This window comes from Mobula hypostoma, chromosome 4, assembly GCF_963921235.1.
Source record: "Mobula hypostoma chromosome 4, sMobHyp1.1, whole genome shotgun sequence".
Classification (NCBI taxonomy): domain Eukaryota; kingdom Metazoa; phylum Chordata; class Chondrichthyes; order Myliobatiformes; family Myliobatidae; genus Mobula; species Mobula hypostoma.
The window spans coordinates 48888927-48908133 of NC_086100.1; the positions used below are offsets into that span (position 1 = coordinate 48888927).

Genomic DNA, 19207 nt, shown 5'->3' on the forward strand with positions numbered 1-19207 from the left:
CTGTTTTGTTCCAAACCAAACACTGGTATATATGAATGACGGGAAGGCAGAACCTTATTAATATGTATTAGGTACTCTCCGTGAACGCTCAGGTTTTCAGATGGGATCGTTCAAATTTGTAAACAGAAACAGCAGTGCTACAATACTTGTTGAATAACTCGTGTTTTGAAATAAGATCAAAGAAAACAAATTCCAATGCAATGAATGCAAAGTGCAGGAAGGTAAACGCTGAGTGCCGAAAAAGCAGTGAAAATGAAGGAAAATGCCAGCTACGGAGTCTCAAAACGTATTAAAGAAAAGATGAAGCCTTTTACAAATGGAGAGAGTGTCAAAGAATGTTTACTGGCAGTGATGGATACCGTTTGTTCTGAAAAGAAATCTTTATTTGCATCTATCAGCCTGTCAGCAAGAACAATCAGACGGCGAGTTGAAGAAATGTCAGATGTTATAAGTTGTTTAACGGATGCCTGCAACGAATTGCATTTTTTTTCCAATTGCACCTGATGAGAGTACAGACTTGAGAGACACTGCTCAACTTGGTGTTTGTGAGAGGAATGACCTCAACTTTTCAAATTTTTGAAGAGTTTATTCAATTAATTCCTATGAAGGACAGAGTTACTGGAGCAGACATTTTTAAAGCTTTGCTAAAAATGATGTCAGAAATGAAACAATGTGTCGAAGCTAATTGGCATCACAACTGATGGGGCACCAGCAGTGGTGGGACAGAAAAACTAAACTGAGTTCTTTGATTACTAATTGGCATCCTTGGTTAAGCACAAATGATTTTCTAGCAGGTGTTATTTATTAATTTGAGGCAAAACATAACTAGATGTATTTAAATGGATAATTCCCATATTTCAAGGTTTTTTTATGGCATTTATCTGGCCCACCGTCTGCTCATTAATACGCGATCCAGCCCACAGAGGCAAAAAGGTTGCCGACCCGTTTTAAAACACTGAATGACAGTGGACTTAATTTGGCTTTTTTGACACTGAACAACAGGAAAAGACTTTCATGTCAAATTGAAAACAGATCTCTACAAAGTGATCTAAATTAATTACAAATATTAAAAAAAACAATTGATTGCAGAAGTACTCACCCACTTCAAGTCAGTATTTAGTGGATGAACCTTTGGCAGCAATTACAGCCTTGAGTCTGTGTGGATAGATCTCTATCAGATTTGCACATCTGGACGCTGCAATTTTTACCCATTCTTCTTTACAAAACTGCTCAAGCTCTGTCAGATTGCATGAGGATCCTGAGTGAACAGCCTTTTTCAAGTCCAGCCACAAATTTTCAATTGGATTGAGGTCTGAACTTTGACTTGGCCACTCCAGGACACTAACTTTGTTGTTTTCAAGTCATTCCTGTGAAGCTTTGGCTTTACGCTTGGGGTCATTGTCTTGCTGGAAAACAAATCCTCTCCCAAGTTGCAGTTCTCTTGCAGATTGCATCAGGTTTTCCTCCAGGATTTCCATGTATTTTGCTGCATTCATTTTACCCTCCACTTTTACAAGCCTTCCAGTAGGGATGGTGTGTTTTTGGTGATGTGCAGTTTTTAGTCCGATGGTCAAAAAGCTCATTATACCACAGTCTCCCACAAGCCTTCTGGCAAACTCTAGCCAAAATTTCACTTCAGTTTTTTCCCCCCCCAACTGTGGCTTTCGCTTTGCCAGTGTCCCATAGTGTTCTGATAGGTGAAGCACCCAGGCAACAGTAGTTGTTTGCGCAGTCTCTCCCATCCCAGCTACTGAAGTCTGTAACTCCTCTGGAGCTGTTATTGGTCTTTTGGTGGCCTTCCTCACTCATCCCTTTCTTGAACAGTCACTCAGCTTTTGAGAATGGCAGCTCTGGGCAGATTTACAGCTGTGCCATATTCTTTCCATTTCTTGATGATTGACCTAACTGTACTTTAAGGGATATTTTCTTGTATCCATCTCTTACCTTGTGCTTTTCAATAACCTTTTCATAGATTGCTTGGAATGTTCTTTTGTCTTCGTGATGTAGTTTTTGCCAGGGTACTGACCAACCAGCAGTTGGGCCTTCCAGATACAGATGTAGTTTTACTACAATCAATTGAAAGACCTTGAATGCACCTAGGTCTCCAAAAACAGATCTCCATTTAACAAATTATGTGACTTCTAAAATTAATTGGCTGCACCAGTGATGATTTGGTGTATCATATTAAAAAGGGGGATGTGAATACTTATGCAATCAATTTTTGTTTTATATTTGTACAAACGTAATTTAGATCACTTTGTAGTTTCAGATTGACTTTCAGAAAAAAATTTGACACTAATCAATCTACCAATCCTGTTCCTGATTATTTTTTCTAGAACATCCACCTTCATAATGATTAAACCAAATAATTGCTTCTTTCTAGAATTATATCCAAACCCTTTTGTAAAGAGGAGTGTAAGATGTGCAATTTTCTGGAGCTCTGGCACCAATACTGAACATTTGGATAATTATGGTTAAGATCTCTGCAGATTCCTGCTTTGTTTTCTTCAGCAACCAAAGAAGTATCCCATCAGGACCAAAAGAGGAAACTAAATGCAAGCAACAATCTTACGAGGCAGTGATCATAATCTCATAGAACTCACCCTACAGTTTGAGAGGCAGAAGCTAAAATCAGATGTATCAGTATTACAGAAGAGTAAAAGAAGTTGTAGAGGCATGAGAGTGTAGCTGGCACAAGTTGATTGGAAGGGGGTACTAGCACGAATGATAGCAGAACAGCAATGGCTGGAGTTTCAGGGTGCAATTCAGAAGAGAGATACATCCCCAAAAAGGGATTCTAAAGGGGGGATGAGGCAACTATGACTGACTAGAGAAGTTAAAGAAAGCCTAAAAGCAAAAGAGAGGGGATATAATATAGCAAAAATCAGCAGGAAGTCAGAGAGTTGAGAAGCTTTAAAAAAGAGGCAAAAGCAGTAAGTAGAGATGAAATATGAAGGTAAGCTAGCCAATAATATAAAAGATAACAGAAGATTTTCAGCTATACCAAAGAGTAAAAGAGTGTCAACAGTCGATGTTACATCACCGGAAAATGTCGCTGGAGAAGTTGTTATGGGGGACAAAGAACTGGTAAGTGAACTAAATAAATATTTTGCATTAGTCTTCACTATGGAAGACACCAGCAGTATGCAGAAGTTTGTAAGTATCGGGGGCAGAAGTGAGTGTAGTTGCTATTACAGGTATCCCCCACTTTTCGAAAGTTCACTTTATGCCACTTCGCTTTTACAAAAGACCTACATTAGTACCTGTTTTCGCTAACTGAAAGAAATCCGAAGAGGATTTTCACTTTTACGAAAAAAGGTGAAAAGCAAAAATAGAGTTCAGTGTTTGTTTTGCAGCGAGCCGTTACAGTGGCAGCGTGCACCCCAAGCAGCGAGAGTGGTGCCGCCAAGCTCCTTCCCCGGGAACTACACTCAGCATCAAGCTGCCATAACTTTGAACTGTGCCTGTGAGCATCTGTGCTTTATCTCGATTTATTTTGTGAATCCATTAGCAAGATGTGCCCTAAGGTAACAGAAAAGCCTAAGAGAGCTCGTAAGGGTGTTACACTTAGCATAAAGCTGGACGTAATTAAGCGTTTTGATCATGGTGAACGAAATAAAGACATTGTGCGTGCATTGAACTTGCCTGCATCCACCATTCGTACTATTTACACACAGAGAGAAAGAATCTTGAAAGCTGCCAATGTTACTAATGGTTCTGCTAGTAGCAAAGTGGTCTCCTTTAGTCGGCATCCAGTAATGGATAAAATGGAAAGTCTATTGCTTGAGTGGATTGATGGGTGTACAAAGCGTGGTGTTCCAGTGTGCTGTCTTCCCGATTCTGTTAAGTGAAACTACACTGTACGTACAATATTTCTATTTTATATACGCTGTGTATTTATCATATCATTCCTGCTTTTACTATATGTTAGTGTTATTTTAAGTTTTATGTGTTATTTGGTATGATTCGGTAGGTTATTTTTTGGGTCTGGGAATGCTCAAAAATTTTTCCCATATAAATTAATGGTAATTGCTTCTTCACTTTACACCATTTCGGCTTACGAAAGGTTTCATAGGAACGCTCTACTTTCGGATAGCGGGGGAAACCTGTACTAAGAAAGTGCTTGGGAAGTTGAAAGGTCTGAAGGTACGTAAGTCACCTGAACCGGATGGACTACACTCCAGTATTTTGAAAGAGGTAGCCAAAGATATTGTTGATGCATTAGTGGTGATCTTTCAAGAATCACTGGATTCCGGAATGGTTCCAGAGGACTGGATAATTGCAAATGTCATTCCACACTTTACAAAGAGGGGAGAGCAAAAGAAAGGAAATAATAGGCTAGTTAGCCTCTCTTCAGTACTTGGTAAGATATTAGAATCCAATATTAAGGATGAGGTTTCCAGGTACTTGGAGGCACATAATAGGCCAAAGTCAGCATGGTTTCCTTCAAGGGAAATCGGTCAGAATTCTTTGAAGAAATAACAAGCAGGATAGACAAAGGAGATATGTGAATGTTGTTGAGTTGGATTTTCAGAAAGCCTTTGACAAGGTGCTACACTAGGCTGCCAAACAAGATAAGAGCCAAAGATATTACAGGAAAGATACTAGCATGGATAAAAGTCTGGCTGACTGGCAGGAGGTAAAGAGTGAGAATAAATGGGACTTTCCTGGCTGGCTGCTGGTGACCAGTGATGATAGGACTTATGGCTCTGCGGCCAAGTTTCATACAATACAAAGATAGGTGGAGGGGCAGGCAGTGTTGAGGGAGCAGTCTGCAGTAGGACTTTGACAGATTAGGGGAACGGGCAATTTGGTAGATGGAACATAGAGTAGTGAAGGGTATTGTCATGCTCTTTGGTAGAAGGAATAAAAATGTAGACTATTTTCTAGACCGACAGCAAATATAGAAATCAGAGGTGCAAAGGGACTTGGGAGTCCTGGTGCAGGATTTCCTAATGACTGACTGACAGGTTGAATCAGTCATAAAGGAGGCAAATGTAATGTTAGCATCCATTTCGAGAGGACTAGAATCAAAAACAAGAATGTAATGCTGAGGCTTTTTAAGGCACCTGTCAGTCCGCACTTGCAGAATTGTGAGCAGTTTTGTGTCTATTATCCAAGAAAAGATGTGATGCATTGGAGAAGGTCCAGAGGAGGTTCACAAGAATGAAAACGTTATTTATGAGGAGCGTTTGATGATTCTGGGCCTGTACTTGCTGGATTTTGAAAGAATGAGGGAGGATCTTATGGAAACTTATCAAATATTGAAAGGCCTAGATAGAGTGGATGTGAAGATGTTTCTACTGTGGGGGTGTCTCAGACCAGAGGGCACAGTTTCAGAATAGAGGGGCATCCCTTAAGAATAGAGATGTGGTGGAATTTCTTCGGCCGGAGGTTGGTGAATCCGTGGAATTCACTGCCACAGACAGCTGTGGAGGCCAAGTCATTGGGTATATTTAAAGCAGAGGTAGCCAGGTTCCTGATTAGTAAGTATGTCAAAGGTTACAGGGAAAAGACAGGAGAATGGGGGTTGAGAGGGTTAATATGATGGAATGCCACAACAGACTTGATGGGCTGAATGGCCTAATTCTGCTCCTATGCCTTATGGTTTAAGACTTAATCATTTAAAATGCATTTAGCCTTTCTAGTACTTTCTCTTAATCAATTCTTAGGCCACAGAATTTCATCTGCATCTGCAGCTAAGCCTCCAGCAATATCTTCTTTCTTGGTTAAGTGTACAGTATATTCACTTATTAATTCAACCATAGCCTCTATTCTGAGAGAAATTTCCTTTTGCTGTCTGATCAGCTGCTCTTCTCCTCTTACTTCAGTTTTTCTGGTCTCAAGTACCCACAAACTGATTTGTTGGCTTTTATTTTAGAGGGATATGTGCCAAACACAGGCAAATGGAATTAGCTCAGGATAGCAAGACAGTTGGGCCAAGGACCTGTTTCCACGCTATAGCTGTATTTACCTTTATATTAGCCTTCTCTTGCCGTCTCTTTGCACTTCATATTTTCTTTGTTACTCTCCTTAATATTTCATAATTGACTTTGTATCTTTGAGAAACCTATCACTATCACTGAACTACATGGACGAGAAGGAAATTGCAGTAGCTATGTAGAAGATAGTCAACAAACTAGCAAGGGAAAAAAAATAACAAATTCCCAGATATTTATACTATTGGGGTGGTGGTACAGTAGCCTGAAGAAAGACTCAATGATTTAGAAACAGCTTCCTCCCCTCCACCATCAGATTTCTGAATTGTCCACGAACACTACCTTATTATTTTATTTTTGCACTATTATTTTTGTAATTTTATGACATTGCTTTGTAGTGCTCCCACAAAAAAAAATCACATATATAAATCAATGATAATAAATCTAATCCTTAAGTAGGTATATTTTTAAAATGAGAATTCTGTACCTTATTTTGGTTTGAATTATTTATTCTAACAATTTGATTTGAGAAAAATAATAACAGAATGCATATGAAAACAAGATAAATTGAAGCAGGGGTGGGCCATTCATTACGTAATGGCTGATCTTTTCCATCAGCAACGCTCTTGCCCCCATTCCTTCATTATCTTAAAAAATGCATCAATCCTCTCACTTGAAAGTACTCAGTCAGTCATGAGTAGATAAATCCAAACATTGTAGAAAAAAATTTCTTGTAAACTCTGTTCTGAAAGCAACCCCTCCCTAATTATTTTGAGCATATGAACCCTGATTTTAGACACTCCTTCAAGGGGCAATATCAACTCCATATTTATCTTGTCAAGCCCTGCAAGAATTTTGCCCAATTCATTCTTCCAAACTGAAAGGATGAGTCAATCTATTCAATATCTTTTCACATGACAGATCCACTATCCTAAAAGTCAGTATAGCAACCTACACTGCACTGCTTCTATCATAGGAATATCCTTCCTTAGAGATAACAGCCCCATATACAATATTCCAAATGTAGTCATATCATGGCACTATATAAATGAAATATCTCCATTTCTGTGCTCAGGTCCTCTAGCAAAGAAAGCCAACATACAGTTTGCCTTCCTGGTTTTTTGCTAAACCTGAGTGTTAAATTTTTGATTGTGTACATGGACACCCAGGTCCCTGTGAATGCAACACCTTTCCATCTTTTACTATTTAAACATTTCTCTGCATTAGGAAGTTTTCTTACTAGTTTTACTTCACATTTTTTTTCCTAAATAATACTCCAAACTTGTCCAATCAACTAACCTGTCTATGTTCCCTAAGCTGCTCTACTATCCAGCTTTGTATTGTCAGCAAACTTCAATATATCACACAAGGCCATTTCATTTGAATCATTGGTACAGATTGTGAACAGTACCGATTCCTGCAGCACCTCACTAGTCAAAACTCATTCAAACCAATTTCCTTCTGCCAGCCTTCAATCCACACCAGTACATTGTTGACAGAAATTTTGCACTCTGGTTTAATAAACTCTTGAGCACATTGTGAAATGCCTTTTGAAAATCCAAATATTTATCAACAGCAACACACACAAAATGCTGGAGGAACTCAGCAAGCCAGGTAGCATCTATTGAAAAGACTGCAGTCAACGTTTTAGGCCGAAACCCTTCAACAGGACTGTGATCAACTCATTTCTTGATAACCCACCACTCTCTTAGACTTTGCTCAAAGCACATTGTAATTGTAGAAAATGAATGCGACATTTCTGTATTTGGCTTATCATGAGAAATCTGGACTGAAGAAATTGCGTCTTTCCTGGCCAGATCTATGTATTATTACTGTTCACTGATGTAGGAGTACTCTATTAGCTGGTGATATTCCCATACTCTAATCACACAGTGACACAGTTCATGTGAATTAAGGTATGGCATTCATTCAGGTGAAGTTCAGAATCTGCCCTTTCGAATGGCCTTGACCACATTTTTCTAGCTCACAGCCCAACAGATATTGCTGCCCCACTTTATATACCTTCAGACAGAGTCAGGTTTTGCCTGAGCTATAATGACATCATACTTTTCCTTTTGCTGAATGCAGTGCTTGAGGTTGGACTTAAACAATAGGCGATTGACTGTGGTCATTAACCCATAATGAAAATGGCAGAAACAGACTAAATGAAAAAGTAGTGTAGGCAGTATACTGTAGAGCAGCAGTCCCCAACCACTGGGCCATGGACCGGTACCGGGCCACAAAGCATGTGCCGCTGGGCCGCGAGGAAGCAATATGAGTCAGCTGCACTTTGTTCATTCCCTGAAACCTTTTGTGCCAAAATGGCGTGAAGCGAAGAAGCAATTACCATTAATTTATATGGGAAAAATTTTTTGAGTGTTCCCATACCCAAAAAATAACCTAACAAATCATACTAAATAACACATAAAACCGAAAATAAATAACACTAACATATAGTAAAAGCAGGAGTGATATGATAAATACACAGCCTATATAAAGTCAAAATAATGTACATACAGTATAGTTGGGAAGATGAAGGCAAAACTGATTTGTGGGGAAAAAAATCAGCACGTACCCACACACGGACATCACATGCGCACGTCACGCATGCGCACACAGGTGCCCGCGCAAGGCTTCATGGTCATGGTAGTCTTTCTGGGGTCAAGTCCTGGACACTTTACTGCTACTTTTGTCCCTTATTTGGGAGTGAGAAAGTTGGCAACCCTAACTATAAAAGACATGTTGAGGTGAGTTTAACCCCCTCCCGGTTGGCAGGTCTGCAAGAATATTGTCAATATTAAACTGGTCCGCGGTGCAAAAAAGATTGGGGACCCCTGCTGTAGAGTATCAGAAAAATGGATTTATACCAGCACCAAGCAAGCAACAGCAGCCAATGTGTCTGTTGTGTGAAAAAGTTTTTCAAATGAGGCAATGAAACTATCCAGGCTCCTTGAACATTTGAAGAGAATAGAGCAAATAAGAACTTGGCTTAATTTCAGTCACTTCATGAAAACTTTCAGAAAGTAAAACACTTCAAAAAATGTTTGCCAGCACATCACAACAAAATAATTAAGGTTTGCATGCTTCATCCAACATTTCATTGCTCATTGAAAGCGGCCAGTGAGTGAGTGAGCCAGTGAAGGAGTGGAGCTTTGAGGCTTTGACTCGAGAGATTCTGGCAGTTTTGGCAGTTGGTCTGTGCAATCAAGTCAATCAAGATTTGAATAGATCAGCAGAAAGCCGTTGATCAGACAATCAAGATTTGAATAGCTTAGACTCAGCAGAAAGCAGCTGATTGGGCAGTTGAGGTCAGGTGACCAAACATTTTGAAAAGCTCAAACAGATAAATAGAGGGATAGCTCAAGCAAAGCGGCCTGTGGAAAGTGGCCAGTGAAGGAGTGGAGCTTTGAGGCTTTGACGAGAAGAGGCGGAGGACGAGCTTGGTCGCAGTTAGTTTTTACAATGTCTCCTGAGACGGTGATGTGCCTCTCATATGAGATGTGGCAGTCTTGGGGGAACTCCCCTCTCCCACAGAGTCACATCTGCCAGAAGTGCATACGGCTGGGCAATCTGGAAAACCATGTAAGGAGTCTGGAACAGCAGCTGGATGACCTTCCACTCATAAGGGAGAATGAGGCAGTCACAGATGAGAGCTACAGGGAGGTAGTCACACCAAGGCTGTCGGAAGCAGGTCGTTGGGTGACAGTCAGAGGGGGGAAAACGAAGGTGAGCAGACAGGTAGTGCAGAGCACCCCTGTAGCCATTCCCCTGACTAATAAGTTTACCGTCCTAGATACTGTTGGCGGGGACAACCGACCAGGTGTGAGCCACGGTAGCAGGGCCTCCAGCACTGAGTCTGACCCTGTGGTGAAGAAGGGTGGGACGGAGAAGAGGAGAGCTGTCGTCATTGGAGACTCTATAATCAGGGGAGCAGACAGGAGATCTTGTGGACGTGAGAAGGACACCCGCATGGTTTGTTGCCTCCCGGGTGCCAGGGTCCGGGATGTCTCTGACCGGGTGCACGACATCCTGGTACGAGAGGGAAAGCAACCAGAAGTCATGATACATGTAGGGACCGACGACATAGGCAGGAAGAGGGATGAGGTCCTGAAGTGTGAGATTCGGGAACTAGGCAGAAGGCTGAAGAACAGGACCTCAATGGTGGCATTCTCAGGATTGCTGCCAGTGCCAAGTGACAGTGATGGTAAGAACTGGAGGAGATGGCAGTTGAATGCGTGGCTGAGGAGTTGGTGCAGAGGGCAGGGCTTTAGATTTTTTGGATCACTGGGATCTCTTCTGGGGAAGGTGGGACCTGTACAGATTGGATGGGTTGCACCTGAACTTGAGGGGGAGCAATATCCTTGCAGGTAGGTTTGCTAGCATGGTTTGGGAGGGTTTAAACTAATTTGCAAGGGGGATGGGACCCAGAGCAATAGAGCAGTGAAAGAAGTGCATGGAATAAAGCCAGATCTAACATATAGAGACGCTTTGAGGAAAGAGAAGCAGAATAAACGGTTTATAGATAGAAAGGTAGAAGGGCTGAAGTGTGTGTACCGTAATGCAATAGTATCAGGAACAAAGGTGATGAACTGAGAGCTTGGATACATACATGGAATTATGATGTAGTGGCCATTATAGAGACTTGGCTAGCACCAGGGCAGGAATGGATTCTCAATATTCCTGGATTTCAGTGCTTTAAAAGGGATAGAGAGGGCGGAAAAAGGGGAGGAGGGGTGGCATTACTGGTTAGGGATACTATTATAGCTACAGAATGGGTGGGTAATGTAGCAGAATCCTCTTTTGAGTCAGTATGGGTGGAAGTCAGGAACAGGAAGGGAGCAGTTACTCTATTGGGGGTATTCTATAGGCCCTCTGGTAGCAGCAGAGATACGGAGGAGCAGATTGGGAGGCAGATTTTGGAAAGGTGCAAAAATAACAGGGTTGTTATCACGGGTGACTTTAACTTCCCTAATATTGATTGGCACCTGATTAGTTCCAAGGGTTTACATGGGGCAGAGTTTGTTAAGTGCGTCCAGGATGGATTCCTGTCTCAGTATGTGGACAGGCCGACTAGGGGGAATGCCATACTAGATCTAGTACTTGGTAATGAACCGGGTCAGGTCACAGTTCTCTCAGTGGGTGAGCATCTAGGGGATTGTGACCACCGCTCCCCGGCCTTTAGCATTATCATGGAAAAGGATAGAATCAGAGAGGACAGGAAAATTTTTAATTGGGGAAGGGCAAATTATGAGGCTATAAGGCTAGAACTTGCGGGTGTGAATTGGGATGATGTTTTTGCAGGGAAATGTACTATGGACATGTGGTCGATGTTTACAGATCTCTTGCAGGATGTTAGGAATAAATTTGTCCCGGTGAGGAAGATAAAGAATGGTAGGGTGAAGGAACCATGGGTGACAAGTGAGGTGGAAAATCTAGTCGGGTGGAAGAAGGCAGCATACATGAGGTTTAGGAAGCAAGGATCTATTGATGGGTCTATTGAGGAATATAGGGAAGCAAGAAAGGAGCTTAAGAAGGGGCTGAGAAGAGCAAGAAGGGGGCATGAGAAGGCCTTGGCGAGTAGGGTAAAGGAAAACCTCAAGGCATTCTTCAATTATGTGAAGAAAAAAAGGATGACGGGAGTGAAGGTAGGACCGATTAGAGATAAAGGTGGGAAGATGTGCCTGGAGGTTGTCAAAGTGAGCAAGGTCCTCAATGAATTCTCCTCTTCGGTATTCACCAATGAGAGGGATCTTGATGACGGTGAGGACAATATGAGTGAGGTTGATATTCTGGAGCATGTTGATATTAAGGGAGAGGAGGTGTTGGAGTTGTTAAAATACATTAGGACGGATAAGCCCCCGGGGCCTGATGGAATATTCCCCAGGCTGCTCCACGAGGCGAGGGAAGAGATTGCTGAGCCTCTGGCTAGGATCTTTATGTCCTCGTTGTCCACGGGAATGGTACTGGAGGATTGGAGGGAGGCGAATGTTGTCCCCTTGTTCAAAAAAGGTAGTAGGGATAGTCCGGGTAATTATAGGCCAGTGAGCCTTACGTCTGTGGTGGGAAAGCTGTTGGAAAAGATTCTTAGACATAGGATCTCTGGGCATTTAGAGAATCATGGTCGGATCAGAGACAGTCAGCATGGCTTTGTGAAGGGCAGATTGTGTCTAACAAGCCTGATAGAGTTCTTTGAGGAGGTGACCAGGCATATAGATGAGGGTAGTGCAGTGGATGTGATCTTATATGGATTTTAGTAAGGCATTTGACAAGGTTCCACATGGTAGGCTTATTCAGAAAGTCAGAAGGCATGGGATCCAGGGAAGTTTGGCCAGGTGGATTCAGAATTGGCTTGCCTGCAGAAGGCAGAGGGTCGTGGTGGAGGCAGTACATTCAGATTGGAGGATTGTGACTAGTGGTGTCCCACAAGGATCTGTTCTGGGACCTCTACTTTTCGTGATTTTTATTAATGACCTGGATGTGGGGGTAGAAGTGTGGGTTGGCAAGTTTGCAGATGACACAGAGCTTGGTGATGTTGTAGATAGTGTAGAGGATTGTCGAAGGTTGCAGAGAGACATTGATAGGATGCAGAAGTGGGCTGAGAAGTGGCAGATGGAGTTCAACCTGGAGAAGTGTGAGGTGGTACACTTTGGAAGGACAAACTCCAAGACACAGTACAAAGTAAATGGCAGGATACTTGGTAGTGTGGAGGAGCAGAGGGATCTGGGGGTACACGTCCACAGATCCCTGAAAGTTGCCTCACAGGTGGATAGGGTAGTTAAGAAAGCTTATGGAGTGTTAGCTTTCATAAGTCAAGCGATAGAGTTTAAGAGTCACGATGTAATGATGCAGCTCTATAAAACTCTGGTTGGGCCGCACTTGGAGTACTGTGTCCAGTTCTAGTCACCTCACTATAGGAAGGATGTGGAAGCATTGGAAATGGTACAGAGGAGATTTACCAGAATGCTGCCTGGTTTAGAGAGTATGCATTATGATCAAAGATTAAGGGAGCAAGGGCTTTACTCTTTGGAGAGGAGGAGGATGAGAGGAGACATGATAGAGGTGTACAAGATAATAAAAGGAATAGACAGAGTGGATAGCCAGCGCCTCTTCCCCAGGGCAGCACTGCTCAATACAAGAGGACATGGCTTTAAGGTAAGGGGTGAGAAGTTCAAGGGGGAATATCAGAGGAAGGTTTTTTACTCAGAGAGTGGTTGGTGCGTGGAATGCACTGCCTGAGTCAGTGGTGGAGGCAGATACACTAGTGAAGTTTAAGAGACTACTAGACAGGTATATGGAGGAATTTAAGGTGGGGGTTTATGTGGGAGGCAGGGTTTGAGGGTCAGCACAACATTGTGGGCTGAAGGGCCTGTACTGTGCTGTACTATTCTATGTCTATTGCTAAATCTGGGAAGCCCTATACTGATTCTGCCATCAGTTAGAAAGATTGAGTATGATTTTGCAGAAGCCACCAGATTCAAGAAAGAGAAAGGGAAGAAAAATGTAGTTATAATTGGAGATAGTATAGTCGATGGAGTAGACACAATTCTCTATCACAAGGATTGACACTCCTTAAGGCTTCATGCCTGCCAGTTGCCCAGATTCACGACATCTCATCAGACCAAAAAGGGGAACTTGATTGAGAGGGGAAAGATCCAGTTATCATGGTCCATATGGGTACCAACAATGTAAGTGGAACAAGGAAAGAGGTTCTGCTGAGAAAAGATAAACAGATAAGGATTAAATTAAAGCAGAACCAAAAAGGTAATAATCTCTGGGCTGCTCCCCAAGCAGTGTACAAATTGACATAGGGTCAGTAAGGTGAGAAGGTTAAATGTGTGGGTCAAAGGTTGGTATGGGAGAAGTGGGTTTCAATTTGTGGGGCACTGGCACAAGTATTGGGGAAGGTGGGAGCTGTCCTGATGAAATGGACTCTACCAAAGGCATGATGGGACTGGATCCTGGCAATTCACATAACAAGGACTAAGGATTGGGCATTAAACTAAATAGTGGGGAGGTGGGTTTCAACAGATTGGAAAAGTTAAGGGAAGCAGTGCACAGGAGAGGTTACAAAGGTCTCCAGAATTAAAAATAAGACTGTCTGGAAGGGAATATGAATTTAACTTCAGGCAACATGGAGACAAATTTGAGAAGCGGGTCAGTGGTCGGTGAATACAGGACTGAAGGTGTAATACTCGAATGCAAGCAATACACAAAACAAGGTAGGTGAGCTAATAGTGCAATTATAAGTTGGCAGGTATGACACTGTGGGCCGCAAGAGTCCTGGCTGAAAGAAAATCAGCTATGAAAGATAAACATCCAAGGATACACATCCTATCAAAAGACAAGAACATGGGCAGAGGGGTGTGGGGCTGGCTCTATTGGTGAAAAGTGCAATCAACTCCTTAGCAAGAAGTGACATTGGATCTGAGATGCAGAATTGTTGTAGGTAGAGTTAACAACCTGTCGGGGTAAGAAGACCCTGATGCGAGTTAAATGTAGTCCAAATAGTAGCCAGATTATGGGGAACAAATTACAACAGGATGCAGGAAAGGAATTGTTAAGGTGGTCATGAGGGACTTCAGTACACAGGTAGACTGGGAAAATCAGGTTGGGACAGGATCCCAGGAGAAGATATTTGCAGAATACCTACTTTTTAAGAGCAGCTTATGGATGAGCCCACTAGGGAAAATGCAATTGTGGATCTGGTGTTGTGCAGTGAACCAGATTTGATTAGGGAACTTAAGGTAAGACAACCCCTAGGAAGCAGTGATAGAATTCACCCTGCTGTTTGAAAAGGAGAAACTAAAATATGTAGGTATTACAGTTGAGTAAAGCAGCTACAGAGTCCCAATGGGGAGCTGGCCAAAGAAGATTGGAAAGGGACCCTAGCAGGAAAGATTGTAGAACAGCAATGGTGAAGATGTAGGATCATTTCTTCCCAAAGCAGTGATAATCTCAATGGATGATGAGGCAAGTGTGGAAGACAATGGAAGTCAAAGACAAAATGAAACCGAAAAAGTATACAAAAATTAACAAATCACATTGCAATCTAATTGGGCAACTTTTTAAAAAAAGTAACTACAACTGCATTTGAAAAATAGGAGTTTCCCAGCTTACTGTATCTGTGCCATTTCACATCTTCAGAGTACTTTACTGAGATTTCGAATCCCAGTTTCATACTGAATTACAATCACTTTCAGTTTTCATATTAAATCATATAACCATATAACAATTACAGCATGGAAACAGGCCATCTTGGCCCTTCTAGTCTGTGCCAAGCGCTTACTCTCACCTAGTCCCACCGACCCACACTCAGCCCATAACCCTCCATTCCTTTCCTGTCCATATAGCTGTCCAATTTAACTTTAAAAGACAACATCGAACCTGTCTCAACCACTCCTGCTGGAAGCTCATTCCACACAGCTACCACTCTCTGAGTAAAGAAGTTCCCTCTCATGTTACCCCTAAACTTTTGCCCTTTAACTCTCAACTCATGTCCTCTTGTTTGAATCTCCCTCACTCTCAATGGAAAATCATGAACCTTGTTCCTTAAAGACTCTAACTATCAGGTTATCAACTATTTTATACAATAGTAGCTTCTTCCCATACAGGCTCCTAACATACTTAACGAGAAAACCATTTCTTAAATAGAGCACAAATTTATTGTCCACACTTTTACTACTTATTTGGTTTATCTAGTCTATGCAGATTGATGTTCCCTAAGATCTTTGTTACACACCTGATTTATACTATATCCTGCATTACCATACACAAATACCTTGCCTCTTTGTTTCTTAGATTCACCTACCACTTCTTAATTATCTGATTTAAGTATCTTCCTCTCTAACTGCAGCCTTTATCCAATCCTGTAATGTCAGAGCAATTCAGCCCCATCCACCGTGTTCTCCATCATGTCTGAAACCTACACATTTTGGAGTAATTAATTCCCAAAGCTGATCACTTTGCAACATCTCCCTAATGGCTATCAGATCATGCCCCTTAATGTCTAGTGTGCTATTAATGAACCTATCTTGTCACGAATGCTACATACAATCAATGAAACTCTCAACTTTGTCTTGTTACCATTTTTCTCCACTCTGATTCCAACTGGTTATACTGTACTTACACATTTATTTGCCCTGTTCTTCCATTAGACTCTGGCGATCATTACCTACTTTCTACACTGCGCCAACATCTATTATTTTTCAGCTTACTAATTTTCCCTTCACTGGAAGCCTCCTGCCTCCAAACGCAGTATTAAGGAAATCCAAGAATACCACCTCGTTACTTCATATTTGCACTATTTACTTATTTGTAATTTATAGTAGTTATGCTTTTGTGCTGTACTGCTGCTGCAGAGCAACAAATTTCACATCATACAAGACAAAGATAATAAATCTGATTATGAAAGCATTATCTACAGAACTGGTTAGTCAATATACTGCAAAACTGGTACCAACCCAATTCAAATGAAGTACATTCCTATGTAAGAGTTCCCATGTTCCCATACTGGCGTTAGTGTCCCACTGATTGAAATGTTATCCCCACACTAATCTTTTGAGTCACAGGTTGAGTTCTCTGGTCTTACTTACCCTATAACAGTTTGGACAAGGCTCAGGCAGTAATCCAGAGTCCTTTCCCTCCAGTTTATAATTTGCTTCATATCTTCTGTTTAATTTAGTTAAAATGCCATTAGAACTTACGAACTAATCTTGATTGTCCCTTGATTTAAAATAGTAAATTTAGCATATTGCAATATTCATTTTAGGTTTAAAAGTACAGTATTCTTTGATTGAGCATAGTTAATTTGCAATCTAATCACACATCATACCTAACTTAAAACATAAAACTGACACAAAAACAAGTTTCACGTCAGAAAAATTGGTGCTAATAATTTGATTCTGATGGTTCTGAAATGGCAATTAAAGCAATGTAAAACGACCTAAATTAAGCTTTTCAAATCATAGTGTGAAAAAGAATACTTTTTTATTATTCTTTGCAGCCCTACCATCCAATCAATTTCTTACAAATATAGCTATATTGAGACTTCGGCTAAACCTTTAGCCTCCTTTTTAATTCCAAAGGTGAATCGTCCAAATTTAACAAAACTATCTCGCCAGCTTCCTCTGCTGTCGCTGTCATTGCCCTAAATCCCTCTCCTTGAAGCATGGAGGGGATTTAGGCACAGTCTTCTCGTCCCTACTCTGCGGCTAAAGTCACTTTCAGCTCTTTATCCGCAATAGCAGCCGGACGGTTGAATCATTTTAGCTGCACACACCTTCAGCAGGCCCAGGCCTGAATCCATGGCCTCACTTACCATAGGAACCGCCACTTCATGGAGTGAAATATTCACACAGTAAAGGATACAGCTTAAAGCCCTTCAGGATCTCTTTGGCCCTGTCTTCCGTTGAAGACATTGCAGATCTTCTGATAGTCCTCTGATAAATCAGAACAAAAGAGATTAAATGGCACAAAAGTGTAATGTCAATATGTTTCTAAAAAAACGAACAACAAGCCGATTATCGCCACAGCAACGTTCCGCTCATAGAGATCAACCCAACCTCATCCAATGGGTAGGGGGAGCGCTGGTCGCACCAAGATTGACAGGCATATTAACCAATAAAACCCGTGACGCTACTTCGAGGTAGCCAAATGATGCCGCATATTCGCATTTGTAGGCAGGAACTGGAGATGCTAAATTCGGCTATATCTAATAACCGCGCCCTTCGTCGCCACAACAGAGTTGATTGGATAATTTATCTGTCAATCATCCCTACAAATCGGATTTGATGGTGATGGGCTGGGCAGCTATTCATGAAGGAGAGGAATGGAAAAGTAGGTGAGGGGGGTTAAATTTCCTATTGCAAAGACTCCAAATTATTTGTTTTTCTAAAAGGAACATTACACCCACAATTGATCTCAGTATGGTAAATCTCTTAAACAAGAGTCCGTGGTAAAGTTTCCAGGTATGTGAGTGGACATAAGGCTAGCATGGAAAGTGCATGTGAATAAAATTCAGAGACTTTTTTTTAAAAAGCACTTAACGTGCTCAGGTGCTTAACTGGGTGTGATTGGGGTGTAAGTAGGAGGTCTCTGCTTATACTGTATATTGTTTAAATCAGACCTGTCTTTGTGTTGCTTATGGGTCGGTCTCACTAGCAATCTTAAAGCCCCTAGATAAAATTGAAGCTCAAGCATTGAGATTATGTTGTGGTGTTATTAAATCATTCCCAATTCTGGCATTACTGGTGGAAATACGTGAAGTAACTTTATATCTACGTAGATTACAGTTAGCATTGGTTTATTGGGTTAATGTAAGAGGACATAAAATTGGTCATCCATCATTGGCAACATTATCAGAGTGTTGGAGGCACTGTATTTGTAAGATCTTCAGTTTTAAGTGGATGGGAAGTAAACGGGCACAAAGTCTTGGGTTGCTTAATATGGATTATGGTCCCAGTATACCCTTTTCTGTTAGTCTGCCATAGTTTTTCCCTTTGCCTGTGGTTGATTTGGGCTTTCAGGAAAAGATCAAAATGAGAAGTGATTGTTTATCAATAGTACAGGAAGTTCAGCAATATATACAAGGCAGATATTATGGATTCTTACATATCTACACAGATGGTTCAAAAGATCCAGTGACAGGTTGTACATGTGTTTCTGTTCCAAAGTTTCAGGTGACTATGAAGAAAAGATTATCAGACAAAGTATCAGTATTTATGTCTGAGATGGTTGCTATCATCTTAGCCTTGGAATGGTTGGAAGAAGTACGCCTTGATTACGTGCTTCTGTGCTCAGATTCATTCTCGGATTAGACATCTATGAAAATAGGTACTTCAACTTGTAGGCCAGACATTCTTCTTGAGATTGGCCAACGTCTGTTGAGACTGCAGGGTCTAAGCCTGTGTACACATTTCATATGGGTTCCTCCACATGTTGGAATTGAAGTTCATGAGGTGACAGACATTCTTGTCAAGCAATCACTTAAAATTAAGGATATAAAAGTAGCGGTGCTTTTGCATAAGGGGGAGATTAAAGCCATAATTAAAATGTCTATTCAATCACTGTGGCAACAAATTTGGGATAAGGAAAAGAAAGGACAGCATTTATATAAAATTCAGACAATGGTGGGAACTCAACATAGATGGGTATAACAGGAGAAAAGTTGTTATACTTACATGTTTATCTGTTGAACATACTAGGTTGAATAATTCCCTGTTCAGAATTAATATACATGATTTTGGCATCAGTAGGGAGTGTACTTGTCA

General features: G+C 41.3%; 1 protein-coding gene across 2 annotated transcripts in view; it reads right to left on the reverse strand.

The window, feature by feature from the left end:
* The window catches only part of pde6d (phosphodiesterase 6D, cGMP-specific, rod, delta), a 73443-nt gene extending 55932 nt beyond the window's left edge, over window positions 1-17511 (reverse strand). Inside the window, exon 1 of one of the 2 annotated variants that reach the window (XM_063045751.1) lies at window positions 17257-17489. Coding sequence is in view for 1 of the 2 variants with exons in the window: in XM_063045750.1 (XP_062901820.1) it covers window positions 17307-17356 (50 nt within the window). In the remaining variant the exon portion in view is untranslated. Of the gene's footprint in view, window positions 1-17256 lie in introns of both variants that reach the window. The other variant, XM_063045750.1, reaches the window with a different exon arrangement.
* Between the last annotated feature and the right edge of the window lie 1696 nt (window positions 17512-19207).